This window comes from Vipera berus, assembly GCF_964194415.1.
Source record: "Vipera berus genome assembly, chromosome: 4".
Lineage (NCBI taxonomy): Eukaryota > Metazoa > Chordata > Lepidosauria > Squamata > Viperidae > Vipera > Vipera berus.
Genome location: NC_138206.1, coordinates 31,316,517 through 31,335,984, shown reverse-complemented (window position 1 = coordinate 31,335,984; position 19,468 = coordinate 31,316,517). Strand labels below are relative to the sequence as shown.

The 19,468-nt window shown below is 36.1% G+C and overlaps 1 protein-coding gene across 1 annotated transcript in view; it reads left to right on the top strand.

Annotated features, from left to right (window-relative positions):
* Positions 1 to 214: 214 nt before the first annotated feature.
* The window catches only part of GRAMD1C (GRAM domain containing 1C), a gene marked incomplete at its 5' end in the record, with an annotated part of 77,021 nt that continues 57,767 nt past the window's right edge, over positions 215 to 19,468 (top strand). Inside the window, 2 exons of the mRNA XM_081327722.1 lie at positions 215 to 301; positions 2,967 to 3,095. Coding sequence (XP_081183848.1) covers positions 215 to 301; positions 2,967 to 3,095 — 216 coding nt within the window. The remainder of the gene's footprint in view (positions 302 to 2,966; positions 3,096 to 19,468) is intronic.

Below are 19,468 nucleotides of genomic sequence, written 5' to 3'. Positions count from 1 at the left end.
TCTAACCAAATACGTGGTCATGTTAATACTCTTGAGGATCTTTCTAGTTCCTAAGGAATCACACAATCAAACTTTTCTCAGCTAGTGAAGCAAGACTGTTATTTTGTCATCTCAACCAGACCTGCTCAGTATGAATCTAACTCGGACTGAACTTGAGAAACTTAATCCACCAGGTACCTAGGATATTCTTCTCAGAAACCCAGAAGATGGCCCCATGACCCATCCCTCCATACTAATGAATGATAACTTTAAAGAGTGCAGTTGGATGGATATCTATGGGTACAGTGAGAAAGGAAAAAAGGTAAGTTTTGCTGGACTTGTCACCGCAATGAAATCCCCATTGGAGGAAGCCAGTCAGTGAATCCAACCAGCATACCTTAGCTGACTGTCTTCCTCCAATGGCACTCTAAACCTCTCTGTTGTTTTATCTTCTGGATCTGCTGAGAAAACCAAGGAACCCTCTCGGATTGACACAGACAGAGGTCACATGGCAGCAATCCAAGGCCCTTGTCACCTGCCAATTCCAGGCCAAAACTAAGACCTCAGTTGAACTGACCAGCAGATTCTTAGGGAAAAAACCCATGGTTTCATCTGGAACCAAACATAGCAGAGAAACCCACCTCCCTTCCAAAAAAACCAATCAAATAATAATCAGACCATGTTGAACAACTAATGGACAATGGGTTGAGTAAACAGTTGTTTAGTTAATTATGCTTAAGTGCAGTTTGAGGGCAAATGTAATTTACTGTACAATAAATAACATGCAGAAATATTCTTTTCACTACTAGATATAAGCAATGTGGACTGAAAACAATCTAGAATTTACTTTTATGTTTTAATACATCAAATCTGATTTAGCCTATACTCTATTCCAATGATGGAGAACAAACTGCAAAGTCAAAAAAGCATACAGGTTCGACCTTGTTGCTGTAGTCCCAACTCTTCTTCGTTATGTTTCACCAAGGATAATCACTTGAAATTGATGGATTAATTTTAATTTTACTAATTTTCTAAACGAGCAAAAAAGACAGGAAAACAAAGAACGAATATTTTTTCCCCAAAATTTTGTATGGATAAAAAGCGGTACACCTACAGTACGTTCCTTCCTTATTCAAAATCAAAAAAAGGAGAACTTCCAGATTGATTTCAGTTCTATTGTCTGCTCAGACTCACTGGCAACATTTTATTAAATTTGCCTGCTGCCCATATCACACAGTAGCTTCTAACTTGGCCGGGTGAGGGCTGATTCTTTTCAGAGTAGCCGTAGCAGAGTCCAGGAATCTTACTGTGCAATTGTGCCTTCCTGCCGGTTGGTCTTCGGGAGAGCGGGCCGCTTCGGCCCAGAGAGCTCCTGCGAGGCCGCTCTGCTTTGGTGCTGCTGGCCCTTTAAGCTGAGGGGAAGAGAAGCGTTGCGAGCGAATGGCGCTCGGGTCCGCTTGCGGGCTGCATCCTTCTTCTTCTCTCCATGGTAAGAGGCGCCGTCTTTTCCCCCTTTCCCCTGTCCGCGTCTTTTTACGGGCAGCTGGATTTAAACTTTAGCGTACAATTAAAAACAACGGATGGCCTTTGGGGATGCCGGATTGAAAGTGGGCGTCTGTCTTCTCAGCCGCCCTCTTGACAGCAGCCGCGTTTCCGTCTCCCGGCGACGGTTGCTGAAAAAGTGGCGGAGTCATTTTGGAGACCGAAAAGGAAAAGGCGGAAAGTTATTTCTCGATCGCCTTTTCCGTCGCTGGCTAGGATCGCCGAAACTTTTCTTGTCCCGCTGGTCTTGGCCTCGACTCTCATTCACTCCCTTCTGTATCTTTAGCGTTAACAAACTATACGTTTGCCAGGTTCTAGTTGTCAGCTACTCTTAATTTAAAAGGGTGTGATGTGATTTAGAATATTTTGATTCATGAAACCCTAGTAAGACCACACCTGGAAATACTGCAGCCAATTTTGGTCACCATATTACAAAACAGATGTTGAGAGCAACTAAGATGATCAAAGTCCTGGAGACTTAACACATGGCTGCAGGGCTTGGGTTTGGCTAGCTAGTCTAAAGAAAAGAAGAAATAGGGGAGACATGATAGCAGTATTCCAGTACTTTCTTCCACAAAGAAGAGGGGCTCACGTTATTCTCCAAAGCACCAGAGGGCAGGACAAGAAACAATGGTTGGAAACTGATCAAAGAGAGAAGCAACCTGGAATTAAGGAGAAACTTCCTGACAGTGAGGACAATTAACCAGTGGAACAGCTTGCCTCCAGAAATCATGGGTGCTCCATCACTGGAGATTTTTAAGAAGAGGCTAGTGGTCACTTGTCTGAGATGGTATAGAAGGCCTCCAAGGTCCCTTCCAGCTCCTATTCTATTCTATTCTATTCTATTCTGTTCTGTTCTGTTCTGTTCTGTTCTGTTCTATTCTGTTCTGTTCTGTTCTGTTCTGTTCTGTTCTGTTCTATTCTATTCTATTCTATTCTATTCTATTCTATTCTATTCTATTCTATTAATTTAAAAGGGTGTGATGTGATTTAGAATATTTTGATTCTACATATTTTGTAAACAACTAGTAAATGTAAAATGTCTCCTTTCTTTGGTATGTAAAAATATTGTGTGTGTGTGTAGATATGCCCATACCCTTTTAGTTTTGGATTGTCCAAAATAACATGGTGTCTAGAAAGAAAACATATTTCTCCAGGTGTTTGTTTCACTTATTAAACTTATAATACAATAAGCTTTTAAAGCCTTTCAAAGTGTACTAAAAATAAAATTGAAGATACAACAACTGAGGATGATAAAATATGGAACATAGTAGATTGTTGATTATATACAAGAATAATAAAATGCATTGAACTGGAGGAGAAAAACCTATTAAATGCTCTAATCTAGGGAGCAAGGGATGCTTATTCTTTGATCCTCTCATTTTATTTAGGACTTCTGGATTTTTACCTTTGTCTCATTAAAATACCATATTCCTTGTTTACAGGCCCTTCATGAAGCAGACCATGGCCTCATCAGCCACATACTGGTGGATTCAGAAGAGAATCTTAGTGTTTGCACTGAGAAAATGCAGCCCACATCTCCATATAATTGGAATGCAGATTGGAGCTTCTGGGTAAATTCACATTCTCCCTCTGCCACCCCCATTTTAGAGAAGTGTTTTCTTATTCAAGGATGTGTGTTTTTTACATTGTTTAGTTAGTCAACCTTTTCTTCTGCCTTGGAGAAAATGTGTACTTAGTAATGTATTAGTGTGTCTCTTTGTTGAGTAAATAAGAAATGACTTCACTGTTATATTTTATACTAAGTCATTGTTAAAGTTGGCTATTCCAGAGAGATGGGAGACTTTGGGTGTTGTTTTCCTATTTATTTACCTTGGTTTTTTATATTGCACTTGAATATTCCTTTTTTATTTTAGATTTTTTTTTATCCCACCTTTATTATTTTTCCCACAACAACAACCCTGTGAGGGGAATTGAACACAGAGAGACTGTCCCAGTCATCCAGGCAGCTTTTATGTCTAAGTCAGTACTAGAACTCATAGTCTCCCCGTTTCTATCCTGGTGCCTTAACCACTAGACCAAACTGACCCTTTCTTGTCGTGACTTTTCCTCACGTGTTCAGGCTGCATGTTTTATCATACTAAGAATTGAAATTAACTTCTGAGTAGATATTTTTATATCCCGGATAACTGAAGTTTATGGACAATTGTACAGCTTGTACCTGAAATAAATAAAATGTACCCATCAGTTCTGAGGTTATAATCTTAAACACACTATGATACACTCCACTGCAAGAGATAAATTTAGAAATGTACTTTTAATTGCTGTAAAGATTGGAAGCTACTTCTTTGTATATTTTTTTCTTTTTCTTACACTATTGATTTTTATCTTATTGAATTTAGATAGATAGAATGATACACTCCCCTGAATTTGGGATTTAATTTTGAAATACCTGTAATCATAGTAACTCACATTATTGAGTAATCTACTATTTGTTGTCGAGATTCATCTCTATATAAATTATCATGGTCAGGTGAGCCCTGGATATAGAGTTACAGTATAGCCAACTGGTACAGAGACTTCAGAACAAAATGTCCCTGGCAGTGAGATACAAGTAAACCTCCAATGAAAAAGAGGATTAAGAGGGTATTGCTCCAAGTAACTAAAACAAAATTTCACAGCATGTTTAAAAACCTTAAAAGGTTACTTAGTAATTAATAGAAGGTACTAAGGGTCCTTAAAAAAACTAAGGTAATTTTAATTTATGGTCAAATGAGAACAGAAAAAGAGCTAAGCATTTTCAAGGCCATATGGAGTCAAGGATTATATTGTAAATTAAAGAACAGGAGTTAGCAGAATATGGACCCTAGGATTTCTTTGGGCTCCAAGAACAGCCTTCAAGTGGGTGGGGCTTATTTTTCAGGGGTTTTTTATGTTGGAAAATAAAGATTTTAAGGGGCAAAGTGGCTGCCTTAAGTCTTTGCAATGCTTAAAATGTATATTTTGTTCCTCAAGTCAGTTCAAAATTACTGTTTTTTTAAATTTTGGCAGAATTGAAGAAACAAACCAATACCATACATCTCATTTAAACAATAAAGTAATTAATAGTTCTCCTTGAAGAATATTAAGGTTCATGGATTACAGATAGCTGTCTCCAAGGAGGACTAAGTTATTAGCTTTGTTGCAGGAGAAATGAGATTGGAATAATCAATCATATGGACCTTTGTGATGTCTGTCATGGGAGAAGGCTTGTCCTTTCACAAAATGGCTGTCATGGACGAAGGAAAGCCCCAAACAAAAGTCAGGTGTTTCAGGGTGCTGCTAGGCATATTAGAAGCCCAATAATTTTGAATTAATGTTCAAAAATAGATTTTTTGACCTCCCTACTTTCACAACATCATAGCATTAGCTACTTCATCTCTAGCTTATGGAAAACTAAAACTATGAAATATAATTCTGCAGCTACAAAAATAAAAATAGACTGTTAAATATTTCTCAAGCAGCAAACAAACTAAAGAAACATTGGAACAGAGAAAACATATGTTTCAAGGAACTGCTAAAGTAATAGATATTTCTAGAAGAAGTAGGGATATTTGTCTTAATCTCCAATGTAAAAGAATTTCATTGATATCCAAATCTGAACATTCATTTAGCATTTGAATAAGTATTGATGTGATATTTATATTGCTTGTAGTCATTTTACAAGAGTTAAAGTGCGATAGACTTAATAATTCATTGTTGTTAGCATATGGTAGATTATGATTGTTTTTATTTTCATACCTTGTATTTAGCTCTGGGAAGTCGGGGAGGGGGGAAGGGGAGGGTTGGGTTGGGTGGGGAAGGGGGGGTTGGGAGGGGTTGTTTTGTTAAAGATAAAATGTATTGAAAAACTTTTCAATTAAAAAAAAGTAACTTATGACCAAGTCCTTACTTTTATAAACTTCGTAGGTTTGTAAAGCAGAGAAAAGCTGAAGTAAGAGCTGATGGACTGAAAGCAGCTAAGCAGTTAGGGAGAAATAAAATGGAAAAATCTAAACTTTCCCTGAAAGATCTAAGCCCTAAAAAAGAAACGTTATGCCAAGGGGGAAATGGGGGCAATACTGCTACACTGCCTTTCCATAATAAATATCTTCTGTGATATGATTGCAACAACCTTTTAGAGTTATTTAATATGTTAACAAGCACTGGGTACAAGTGATTCAATAGGTTTCATATACTTAAGCGTTTACAAATCTGTTGACAAAAATCTTTTACTGAAAGCTTCTAATCAAACTTGATGGAATTGGAATCCTCTTATAGACTACTATTATTACAGAATAGGCTATATCATCATATATATATGATTAACAGGCAGTAGGTTAATCTCTCCTAACTCAACCCTCCAATACTATTATCCTAGCCCTGATGATTATATTTTTAAAAAATCATGATTATATAAATGTCAGCTGTAGTTTGAAATGTTAAGTTCCAAATGATTTCCATTTGCAAGATGGCAAGAATCTCTCAAGTTTAAAATATGTATTTTTTTGTAAACCATGCAATACCCAGGATCTGTTTGCTCTAACAATGCAAAAGCTGAACTGCTCCCGACATTGAAGCATTATCTGAGCTATCTGTTGATTAGAGTTTTGAATTATTAATCATACTCTGGGCATGGGAAATCTGAGTCAGTAGTTAAGTGAGTTATCCGAGTTGATGAAGTGAATCAGCTGCAATTTGGGATTTAGTCCCATGCTTGTTTCTTAGCATCCCACAGTTGCTCTTGGGCTGGAATGAGATGATTAAGAGTAAGAACTATTTTACTCCCTGAATCTAAGCTACAGGTAAGCAAACCTTCAGGTGGGAGCACAGTTGGGCTTTTGAGATAATGATGCTAGGGAATTAATAGAAATGCCCATCTATGAAAGCTCCTCATCTTTAGTCATTTTTTCCTGCCAGGTGGGCCTTTTACTTAAGCTATGTTGGGCTAATATGTAGAAATGAGACTACCAATATTCTTTAAAATAAAAGCAATATCTTATATGGGATTGCAGTGCAATGGCCATGAGCCTAGGATTGTTCGCAGCAGTATTTCTCAACCTCAGCAGTTCCAAGATGTATGTATTTCAATTTTCAGAGTTAGTGGCTTTCTGGAGGAATTCTGGGAATTGAAATCCACACATTTTAGAATTACTGAGGTGAAGAAACACTGATTTGGAGATACTGCGTGTCCCCAATGTTAACCAAGCTCCCTGCCCAGCAATGTTTTTAAAAGATTTTTTAAAATAATACATTGGAATCTGGCATGCTACAAAAAGGATTACTTTTATTTTCCTAAAATGCTGTGAGATCCACTTGATAGGACACGTCAACTCAGTTTGAAAATAAAAATGGTTGAAACATGCTTTGTCCAGAAAATCAGAGGTAAGTAACAACAATGGAGTACACATATCACAGGGGAAACAGTTTTTTTTAGTAATAAATGTTCTGTGACCAGTCATCTGCTCCGTGGTAGCCATTTTCTGAGATACCCCTGAGAAGTTCTTAAAATTTTAAAAGTATTTACTCAGAAAAACTGCCTAGATTTTTTGAAGTCAACCTGAACTTTAGAAGGATAATAAAAGATTTGTTTAATTTTGCATGTTTGCTAATGTTGATTCTTGAATGGAATACTAGGAAAACATTCTGCAGGGAACATTGTTTTCAGCTATCCAATATAACTGTGTGGAAAGGAAGAACAAGAATTGTTAATTAAGAACAAGAATTGTTAATTAAGTCCTAGTGGTAGGCTAGACTGTCTTTAAAAGTTTTCATAAAACTGTAATTGCTCCCTTGGAGACTTACTGTGGTTTAGTCCATTAGAAATTAGAAAGAAACAATGCTGCCAACCTAACAGATATGAATTTTCAAAAGAGAATTTTGAAATAATCATGAGAAATAAGTGACAAGCTAACTGTCTTCTGCTTGGTGTGTGTATATGTGTGTGTTTATATTTCTGAGGCTACTGTATAGAAAGTTTTATTTTGTCTATGAATGGCTTATTAAAGTGCCTTGATGAGACTAAGTTTATGATATATCATTACTCTTTGATTATCTAAAATAAGATCCATTTGAGAATTTAATTATTAAAGGCCAATTATATATTTATGCTTTCCATTGCAAACAGCTTATTCTTCTATAAGTATTTAATTGTTGTCCATGTTATCATCATACCATGAAACAAGAATGCAAATTTTTGGTCTCCATATAAGTCACCAAACCATGCCCCTGTGTTGATTATTTCCCCATCTCCCTTGCCTCACCCCTCTGTTGACCGAAAGAGATGTCAAGGGATAATCACGAATGATTTCTTTTCTATTTCCTTTCTTGCCTGACAATGTGGCTGATGACTAGACTGGTCATAAAAACAGATTGAAGGAAATGAGCTAGCATGAGTTAGATCATGTGCCAACACTCTCCTCATTTAAAATACAGTATTAACTTTTAAACTCAGTCTAATTGTAGCAAACCGTTAATTTCTTTCATCTTACATGATGTTAATTAGATGCTTCCATAACATTTGCCAGATGATTAGATGCTGACTACTGCATGTTCTTACAATGGATTCATAACAAACCCATGAGTGTTAATAATCTGACTGTATGTTCTCAAACATAAAAAGCAGTCAGTTCCTAATAAACTATAAACTCTATGCTGTTTTACGGCAAGCTCAGCTGTTCCTAAAAGCAATTCTGGTCAATCTGGTGAAAAAAAACAAAACAAAAAAAGAATATATTCCCAATTCTTATGTGTACTGGTACTTAGCATGCCTCTAGAACCCTGACATGCCTACCACTGCACATACACTACCTTATGTTTATGTATTGGAATATTTGCTGTGTCATTTCCCTGGATTTGTTGCTGATTTGCTTTTAGAAGACATATTCCTCTTTTCAAGGTAGGTTCTGTGAAATCTTATGACTCTGTATCAGCCATTGTTCTCAAATGAGGAAGGGGGATTTAGCTTGTTGTCAGGCCATTAGAAGTACATTGGATGGGATAGAGCCTTCTTAGTAGGGGAATTCCAAGTCAGAAATTCACTTTACCCAACAAGCATACCTGGTACTAATTTCCCAATGTACTAAATAAGATTTGGTTTTTTTTTAAAAAAAACTGGGTATTTATGAGAGTATACTTATGTGATAATGAATATTGGTGATCGTTTATTCTCTCTGCTGGTTGTATGTTGTTTTTATTGTTTCTTATATTTTAGAGGAAGCTTTTAATACTGTTACTTTTTATGGGGGTGGAAAATACAGCATTTTTGGCAATATTTGGATGTGGATATTTTAGATAATTTGAGACTGATAAATATCTAAAACTATGTGTTTTGATGCAGCATCATAATTGGCAAAAGCTCTGAGAAATTCTGACATTTAATATTCAATCTGTAATGCATAAATTATAAATGTTTATCTGGATGCATAGTGTTTAATTCAATATTAGGAATAATAAACTGCAAAATAGTGATCCATGCCTACTGTATTTATATAGAAAACAGATAAATTTGAAGTCAGTTTAGAATGTCTGTTGATATACATTTAGCTTTTCTGGATGTTTAAAAATTGGGGAAGGTAAGAATCTAGTGTCATCTGCTATAAATACTCTGCCCTTTAAATACTTTTTAATTCTGTTATTGGTAGACAGCTATTTTTACTAATTTATTAACAGGATTGTGAAAGGCGAGAATTTTAGAAAAGAACTAATGATATAGAGCATCAGCAAGGTGGGGCTATCCTTGAGGGCTCCTTGTTGTCTCTGAGCATAGTTGTTTTCTTGCAGATATTTCATTACCCAAACCTAGGTAACGTCATCTTGCACTGCAAGAAAACAACCAAGCACAAAGAGCATTAGCAACTCCACATTTCAACCCTAAGCTACAAATATTCTCTATTATGGCTATCCTTGTTTTAAAATGGGAACTAAGGAGAGTTGTCCAGGAAAGCTGAAGACTCTAAAATGGACTGAGAAGTCATGAAAAAGTCCTACTAGAAGGCAGGTGCAAACCACCCCTTTCTTGTTGCTAAGAAAACAGCCTTGGTTGTGCTCTTTACGTCAACAGGTGTCCAGCCTTGTCTTTGCTCAGTGAGAGGATCATAAAGAGGAACGTTTTAAAGCTTGGATTTCAAGCTCAACTTCGTAGATATATTATCAGGGAACATCTGTCTACCTCATATGAGTTCCAATCTCTAGAACTTCTTTGGAACTTGCTGATTGTCTGGCAACCCCCTTTTTTCTTATTTGAGAAATGCTGAAAATTGCAAAGTATCAGATTACTTTGAGAGGGCAATGTTGTCTCCCTTTTTTAAAGAATAAAGGAGCATTCTAGGACAAGTGCATGCTCTCTCTCACAGATACACATAGTCCCTTTGTGTAAAACCGCATTCTAGGAATTGCAGAAAACTAGAAAAAGAAATTAACACCAGATATAGGGCCATAAATATTGATTTCTGCCTCCCATCATGGCTTTAGTCAATCAAAACTTTCATATAACTTTGTATTTTATTCTTCCCATACCACACAAAGGCATGCCAATCAATTTGTAGGCCATAGGTACAATAGTCTTTTGTCCCTAAGCATTATCCATTCTTTAAGCCATGTTAAAATAGTTGCTTGGTAATATAACCTCCAGTCCAGCAGTCCAAATCCTCCACTTTCTTTCGCTTCTTGTAGCATTTTCACTCTAATTCTAGCTTTTTTTCCTTGCCAGATAAATTTCAATATTGTTGTATTCAGTTCATCAAAAAAGGCTTTTCCCAGCCTTACAGGAATTGTTTGAAATAGAAAGAGTATTTTTGGTAAGATACTCATTTTCACTGTTACTATTCTCCCCAACATTGAAAGTTGGAAGTTTTTCCACTTTTCCAAATCCAATTTTATTTGTTTTAGCAGTCTTACATAGTTATGTTCTTTTATTGTTACACATCTTGCTGTTAGATAAGTTCCCAAATATTTAACTTTTTTAACTATTTGAAGATTCGTTTTTTTTGTTAGTTGATTTTTTTGTTTTTCTGTTAGATTCTTTGTTAGCACCTTAGTCTTTTCTCTGTTTATTGTCAACCCTGACATTTCTCCAATTTTTTCTATTTTCTCTGGAAGTTTAGTGCTTGTTTCCAATAGATCTTCCAATATGAAAAACAAATAATCTGCAAATGCTTGTAGTTTATATTTTTCATCTTTTACCTCCAGTCCTTTAATTTTTATATCTTGTTTAATGTTTCTATTCAGTACTTCCAATTTTAGTATAAATAGTAATGGAGATAGTGGGCATCACTGTTTTGTGCCCTTTTTAATATTGAAGTTTTCTGTAAGATCTCCATTTACAATTATTTTGGCTGTTTGTTTACAATAAATTGTTTTGATTACATTTATAAAGTTTTTTCCAAAGTCCATTTGTGGAAATTGCTGAAACATAAATTGCCAGTTTGCATTGTCAAACGCTTTCTGTGCATCAAGGAATATTAAAGCCATCTGTTTTCCTGAATGAATTTCATAGTACTCTAACACATCAAGAATCTTTCTTAAATTATTTTTTATCTGTCTTTTAGGTAGGAAACCATTTTGGTCTGTATGTATAAATTCGATCAAAAATTTCTTTAGTCTTTTTGCCATTATTGAGGCGAAGATTTTGTAATCTACATTTAATAGTGATATTGGTCTATAACTTTTTATTTGCATTAAATCAGAGTCTTCTTTGGGTATTAAAGTAATGTTGGCTTCAGTCAATGTATTTGGTATTTTAGCCTCCAGGAGAATTTCATTACACAGTTCTTTCAGGATCGGACTTAATACATCTTGCAGTGATTTTAAAATCTGCAGGTAATCCATCTGGGCCAGGAGTCTTATCCTTTTTTTTGTGCCTTTTTATAGTCTCTATAAACTCCATCATTGATATTTTTTCCATTTAATATGTTTCAAATATTCTCTGGAATTTTTGGTAAGTCTGCTTTTTTAAGTACTGATGTATTTTTTTCTTTTTGAATTTCCTCTGCCTTATAAAGTATCTAATAATCTTTAATATTTTTTTAATTGTATCATTTTGTAACTGTAATTCATCTTTTTGATCTTGCAGCTTGTTTATCAATTTTTTCTCTTTTTCTTTTTTCAGTCTGTATGCTAACCATCTCCCCAGCCTGTTGGTATTTTCAAAGAAGTTCTGTTTAGCCCTTTTAATCTTTTGTGGATCTCTTTGTAATTCTGATTCTAACTTTCTGAATTCTTTCTTCAACTTTAACTATTGTTGTTTCTTTTCTTTATTCTTTTTAGTGATATAAGTTATAGCCAACCCTCTGAAATATGCTTTAGCATATTTTGAAGTGATGTTTCTTTCTTGTTTATTTTGAAGAAAAAAAATCAATTTCCTTGTCGATAGTTGTAAAAATTCTTTTCCTTTCAATATAGATTTATTCAAGGACCATCTTAATTTTTTCTTAGTTCCTCTCCAAGTCATCTTTATTGGGTTATAATCTGCCCAAACATTAGTTTCTATCTCAATATCTTGTATCATCGTATTAAGTTCCAAAGATGTCTATATCATATCAATTTTAGACCATGATTTATGTCTATTTGAGTAAAATGTATATTGTATTTTCTTTGGATTTTTTTCTCTCCATATATCTTGGATACAGAGTTCTTCTATCATTTTAAAAAACACTTTAGGTAATATATTTACTTTTTTTCTCCCTTGTTTGGCGCTTTTGTAGTCCAAAGTTCCATGTTATTGCATTAAAGTCTCCCATTATACAAAGATTTTGATAGTTTAAATCTAATATTTTTATATAGTTTTTGGTAAAATTGTTCTTGTTTATCATTTGGTGCATATATTGCTACCATCAGTATCTGTTTTTGATCTATCGTTATTTCCACCATGAATATTCTCCCCTCTTCATCTGCGTAGATTTGTTTGCGGTTCATCGTTTCTTTAATGTATAAAGCTATTCCTCTTTTCTTTTGAAGTGCTAAAGCAAAGTTTACCAACTTTCGGTTGTTCTAACAACTTATAATGTTGTCTCTTAATCTGTATTTCTTGAAGACAAATTATATCCATTTTTAATTTTTGTAATCGTATAAAGATTTTTCTCCTTTTTGAAGGAGAATTTAGTCCATTTATATTCATTGACAAAATCCCATTCTCCTCCATCTCTTTCAATTATATGTAGGTCTTAATTTTCTATTCGATCTTATTTGTCTCTGATCTCTTGGTCTTGCTCCTTCTTCTTTATATGTGTTTTTAATTTCTTCCTCCTCTCTTGGTTTGACTGCTCCTTCTACTGCCATTTCTTCCTGTTTCTTTGTTTCTCTCTTTGTACAGGATTCAGGCTCACCTCTTTCCAAAAATGCTGTATGGCTGTTGAAGAATTCCATTACTTTAAGTGGCGTATCCAATCTATATCTTTTCGTATCCCAGTAAATTAAAATCCCTTCTGGAATCAGCCATCTGAAATTCACTCCTTTTTCAATTAATTTCCTAGTTAGAAACTGGTATTCTCTTCGGGATTCTCTTGTTCTCCTAGCAATTTGTTTGAGGACTATAATTTCTTTTTCTTTGTATTTCAAAGGTTCGTCTCTTCTCAAAATCTCATCTCTTGTAGATCTTTTAAGAAATCTAACATGTACTTCCCTGGGGACTTTTATTTCTTCTAGCATAATTTGAGTTGACTCGATAGATCTGGTCTCCTTCCATTTGCTGTTTCCCAGTTCCTAATGCGTCTGCCAAGGTTATCAAGCCTAAGAGATCCTCTTCCCTATCTTCCATTATATTTTGAAATCTTAAAAGGTATGAGGCCCTTTCCATCTCCATCCCAGCTATCTAGTCTTCTAGTTCTTCATTTATTTGGATCAACTTCTGATTTTCATCTTTTAAAACCTCTAGTTTCTGGTCAACCTCAGTTGATTTATCTGCTATTTTTTAAATTCTTTGTTGATTATCTGTGATCATCTGTTTAAAATTTTCAAATTGAGAATCCATATTGTTAATTTTTTTATTCGGTTTATCAAAATCACTTTTCAACTCCTCATGGTTTCTCAATGTGACCACCATGTGAATAATGATTGCCTCTTGAATTGCTTGTAGGGTCACTTGAGTGTCCTTTTGGAAGGTATTAGCCTTTCCTTGTTGAAGCATTGTATCAATTGATCTCTGATAGACTGGACTTGCAGAAGCCGAAGAGGGAGCAGAAGATCCTTTTTCCCCCAACTTTAGATAAGTTAGGAGTGCTCATCTTTATCTTTAAATCATACATTGTAATCCACCAAGTAAGTCAAAATTTATAATCCAATAGGCTCCTAAAAAATAGGAGAGGTAAACAGTAAAAATAGTAAATGGTGAAAAAGAACAAAAGGGAAAAAAGAAAAAAAAAGAAAAAAATACCAAAATTTGTAATCCAAAGTATTCTGTTTGGAGGTATTTCTTGTTATTCAGTCTTTCAAAACAGCTTGTAAAAATTCCAGGTCAAGCTGTATTTGTAATCCAGGGAAGTCCAATGACTTCACAGTTTTTATTTATAATTGTAATCCATACTGTAAGACAGGGCAATCCAAAAAGAGTCTTTTCTAGCCATAATCTTCAGGACTTTAAATTCCAAGGACACCAAAATGTTTAAACTATAAGTTATGTCTGGGCATACAGCCAAGTTTTACTCCAATCAGAGCAACTCAGTAAAATAAACACAAAAAGAAAGGTAAGGCTGCATGTAGTTCTCAGTTTTGCCACCTGATGTCATTAGATGTCCATTCCCACCATACTTTAAAAAAAGTTTAAGAAGTTAAAAACCCAATGGTTTCCAAACAAGAAATAAACAAAAAAAGATTTATAAATCCAAAAGTTCTCCAAGTTATCCTTCTTTTATGCCTCAGTCATCTTCACAATATTATTATTAGTCAGTTTTAATTTCCCCAAAGCTTAAACCGCCGCTTATAGTTCAGGACAGAGGGTTAAGGAAAAAAATCCCCCCTCCCTGGAGCTTGGAGATTTCTTGCTTTTGAATGCTGTTTCCCAGAACCAGTATTTCCATTTGTAGAGAGATTAGGAAAGTAGTCTCACCCAGATCAGCTGTTTTGCCTTCTGCTTTAAAATTTATTGTCTCCAACGATCAACTGCTTCTGGCAGATTGCATGGGTATGATCAGCCTGTCTTCCTGCCAGTCCCGAGGGCTCCTTTGCATCTGCAAAGTTTCACCCTTTGGCCAGTCGCCTCTATGGGGCGACTTTCGGTCCTATTGGTCTCCCCAGCTGGTAGAAATCGGGCTTGGGGAAGGGAGATTCATTCCACAGCACCCATATTGTAGAACCATTTTATAAGGAATGCACTTCTTTCAGAATGGGAAAAAATAAAAGAAAAAAATTATATTAAGATACCTGAATGGCTTTCAACAATGGAAGCTTTTGCTTAGCCAAATTTAATTACGATAAAGTTGTGACTTATAAAGATATTTTGGACAATGAAGGAAAATTGAAAGACAGATAAGATTTACAAGAACAAGGTATTGATCTAGCATGGTGGCCATATCTGCAAATTCAAACAAGATATGAAAAAGATGTTAAAACAATGAGATTTTATAGAGATCAGACAAAACTTGATCAGATACTGCTAAAAACAGATGAAAAGTTGATTAAGAAACTCTTTAGATTTCTGTTAAACTTAAAGGTGGAGGAAGAACAAGTAAAAGAAACAAAGATAACATGGGCAAAGAACTTTGGATATAATATAGAATTAGAAGATTGGCAAAAGTTATGGGAAAGAAATATTAAATTAACTAAACCAGTGGCATATAAAGAAGACTTATATAAAATGTTTTACAGATGGCATATGACACCAGTGAGATTAGCAAAAATGTTTAAAAATACTTCAAACAACTGTTGGAAATGCAAACAAAGACCAGGTACTTATTATCATATCTGGTGGACATGCCCTAAAGCAAAAAGGGTTTGGGTTAAAATACATTTATGGTTGGAGAAAATGACTAAAAAACAAATAGACTTTAAACCAGAATTATTTTTATTAGGAATAATAGGAGCTAATTACGAGAAAGATTGCAGATATTTAATACTTCACGTACTAACGGCAGCAAGAATTGTATTTGCCCAACATTGGAAAAATGAAAATTTACCAGCTGAAGAAGTACTAATTAAGAAAATTCTAGAGTGTGACTTCCGGTGGCGGCGCGGCGCCGAAGACAGCCTTCCCGGGCTGCCCGCGGCTCAGCTGTTTGTTTTTTTGCCCGAAACAGCGCTGATCAGCTGTTCGGGCGAAATTGAAGCCCCCTCCTCGGGAGAAGAGGAGGGGGTGAGGTCTCAGGTAGGGGTAGAGTTCTCCGGGGCCGCCTGAGCTTGGAGCTTGGGCGGCTGAAGGATTGAACTCCCCCGAAGCCTGGGTTGCTCCCAGCTGGCCGGCGTCTCTGCTCCGAACTTCTTGGAGCAGAGCCAGGCGTCTGCGAACCATCCCTGCCTGAGGAAAGAACTATGATTTAAAGGAGCAGGCAGAGCGGTGCAAGAGGGAAAGGTGAAGAGGATTATTTTACTATACTTTCTAGCTTTTTGGACTTTTTAAACTTTAAGTGAAAGTGCGTCATAATTGAGGACTAAAAGATGGCGGCGAAACCTCCCCCTAAAACTCTTCGGAGCGGTGGATCCTCGCCGGTGCAACAATCATCACTACAGGCGTTGCACCCTTCTGAAGTGCTGACACCGAAGGATTTACGAGATGCTCTGGATAAACTTTTGGAATCAATCAATCAATCAATCGGTGATAAATTTGCACAGATGGAGGAGAAATTGGAGAAATTGGAGGAGAGAATGGAAGAGAGGATGGAACAGAAGTACAGCGTGATGAAGGTAGACATTTTGTCTTCAGTGCATAAAGTGGCGGGATGTGTGGAAGAATTAGATGAAAAAATGGATGATCTGGCTCAAAGGAACGCTATATTAGAAGTAAAAGCACGGGAGAATGAAAATGCAAGAGACAAAATGGAAAGGGAGTTAAGCCTAGCCCAATATTACCAGATGCAGTTTGCTGTTAGAATCAGAGGGTTAAAAGAGAACATTAAAGAAGATTTAAAGCAGCTGATTTCTGAGGCTCTTGAAGTGGTATTAAACCAGCCAGCATCTGAAATAAGAGCAGCTATGGATAAAGTGTTTCGGGTGAATTCATGGATTGCCAGACAGAGAAAATTGCCTAGAGATGTGGTGGTTTACTTTGCGAAAAGAGAGATTAGAGATCAAGTTATACAAGCTGCCTATGATGCTAAAGTGGTGATTGCTGAACAAGAAGTCTTGGTTTTAAAAGAAATTCCTCCAAGGATTTTAAGGGGAAGGAAGGACTATACATTTCTCGTGCATGAGCTTAAGCAAAGAGATATAAGGTTCAGATGGGAGATTCCAGATGGGCTGATGGTGATGCATGAAGGTAAAAGGTATCGGCTGATTACTGTGAAGCAAGCGCGTGATTTCTACAATAACGTCTTAAAAGCAACCCCATCAACACTTCTGGAAGCTGGAAAGGGATCGGGAGAAGGAGAACATCAAGAGGATGAAACAGAGGAAAGTGGCCCTGGAGTAGATCAAGATACAACTTCTTTGGATGATCCTAGAGAGCAAAGAGTAACGCGTGCTGCTTTAAAACGAGCAAAGAAAATAAAAGAACAAGATCAGCAAAAGTCTTCAGATTCTTCACAACGTACGCAAGCTGTGGGAGGAGCACGGCCTAAAGAAATTAGCCCTATCAAAGCTGTGCTCCAAGAGCTTTGGGAGGATATGCATGGCAACTAAATTTCTAACCTGGAATGTTAATGGACTAAATTCACCGCAGAAGAGGAAGAAAGTTTTTCAATATTTAAAACAATTTAAGATAGATGTTATATGTTTGCAAGAAACGCATATTAGAGTTTTGGATCAAAAGTATTTACTGAACTCGAGACTGGGTACGCAATTTGTTGCCTCTGCAGAGAATAAGAAAAATGGAGTGGTTGTTTATGTTAAAAGTGCCTTAACAGCAGACTTAATTGAAGTAGATAAGCATGGAAGATATGTTATGATTGAGCTGTTGTTAGAAGGCAAAAAGACGCTTCTAGTTGGATTATATGCACCTAATCAACAACAAGCGGATTTTTTTAGCTTACTCCACACAAAGCTTACCCAGTTGGATTATAAATCTTTTATTCTTATGGGAGACTGGAATGGTGTCTTGGATGCACAGTTGGACAAGGCTGGAGCTTTTAAGCGCATTCCAAGTCATGCTAGATTGCCTAAATCTTTTTTTGAAATGAAGGACGACCTGGAATTGAGAGATATTTGGCGTGAGAGGCATTTGCAGGAGAAGGATTATATTTTTTATTCTGATAGACACCAATCTTTTTCGAGGATTGATTTTATTTTGTTGACTAATGATTTTTTTTTGAGAACTAAAAAGGTGAAGATTTGTGCAAGAACTATTTCTGACCACAGTCCAGTTTGGTTGGAGATTGATAAGGAGAAAAGAGACAGGCGCTCATGGCGTGTAAATGAGAATTTGTTTAGAAATCAGAGAAATGTGGAAGAATGCAAACAGCGGATGAAGGATTTTTTTGAGATTAATATGAATAAGGGTACCTCTATGGATATGGTTTGGGATGCTAGCAAGGCATATATGAGAGGGGTGTTGATATATATGAATAATAGACATAGACGTGCAGTGGAAACTAGAAGGAAAGAACTGGAGAATGAAATAAAGGAAAAAGAAAAGGCTTTGATTCTGAATCCAGAGGATGTGAAGGTTAAGGAGGCTATTAGACTGCTAAGAGGACAATTTGATAAATTAATGGCAGATCAAGTGGCAACCAATCTGCGGTTTGCTAAGCATAATACTTTTTGCAACGCTAATAAGCCAGGCAGATGGTTAGCTTATAGACTGAGGAAAAAACAAAGGGCCTCTAATATAGATAAGATTGAGTATAAAGGAAGGGTTGTGTTTCAACAGAATCTTATTAAGGATGCTTTTGTGGATTTTTATTCGAAATTATATACTAAAGAGGAAATTAATGTAAAAGATATTGATATATATTTGGAGAATGCTAGCATCCCAGTTCTTACGCAAGTACAAAAAGAGGGGATTAATCAACTGATTACAGAAGAAGAAATTCTTACAGCAATTAAGGAATTGAAGTTGGATAAAGCGCCAGGTACGGATGGCTTGACTGCAGCCTATTATAAAAATTTACAATTTGAGATGATAAAGCCGTTAAAGGAACTGTTTCAGACAATTCAGAGGGAGGGAAAGGTGCCACCGTCTTGGAGAACAGCTTTTATCTCTTTGATTCCGAAGGAAGACCAGGATGCTACTCAAGTTAAAAATTACAGACCGATATCGCTTTTGAACACAGATTATAAGATATTTGCTAAGGTTTTGGCTAATAGACTGATGAGGGTTCTGCAACAGGTGATTCATGGGGATCAAACGGGGTTTATTAGTGGTAGGCAAATGAAAAATAATGTGAGACATATAGTTGATGTTTTAGAGTTTTTGGAAAGGCACAACCAGATCTCTGCAGCGCTAATTTTTTTAGATGCTGAAAAGGCCTTTGATCAATTGAATTGGCAATTTTTGTTGAAAGTTTTAGATAAAATGGATTTTGGGGAAAATTTCTTACAGCCGATTAGGGCATTATATCAAAAACAAACTGCCCGAATCATAGTTAACAATAGCCTGACAGCAGCATGTAACATTGAGAAGGGCACAAGACAGGGGTGTCCGTTATCGCCCTTGTTATTTGTGTTAACATTAGAGATATTATTGGTTAAGATTCGGAGTTCGGGAAAAATTAAGGGGATACAAGTTGGGGATCAGGACTATAGATTGAGAGCATTTGCAGATGATCTGGTTGTTACAGTGACCCAGCCAGAGCACTCTGTTGTGGACCTGATGGAGATAATAACACAATATGGGAAGGTTTCTGGATTTAAGGTAAATACACAGAAAACTAAAATTTTGGCTAAA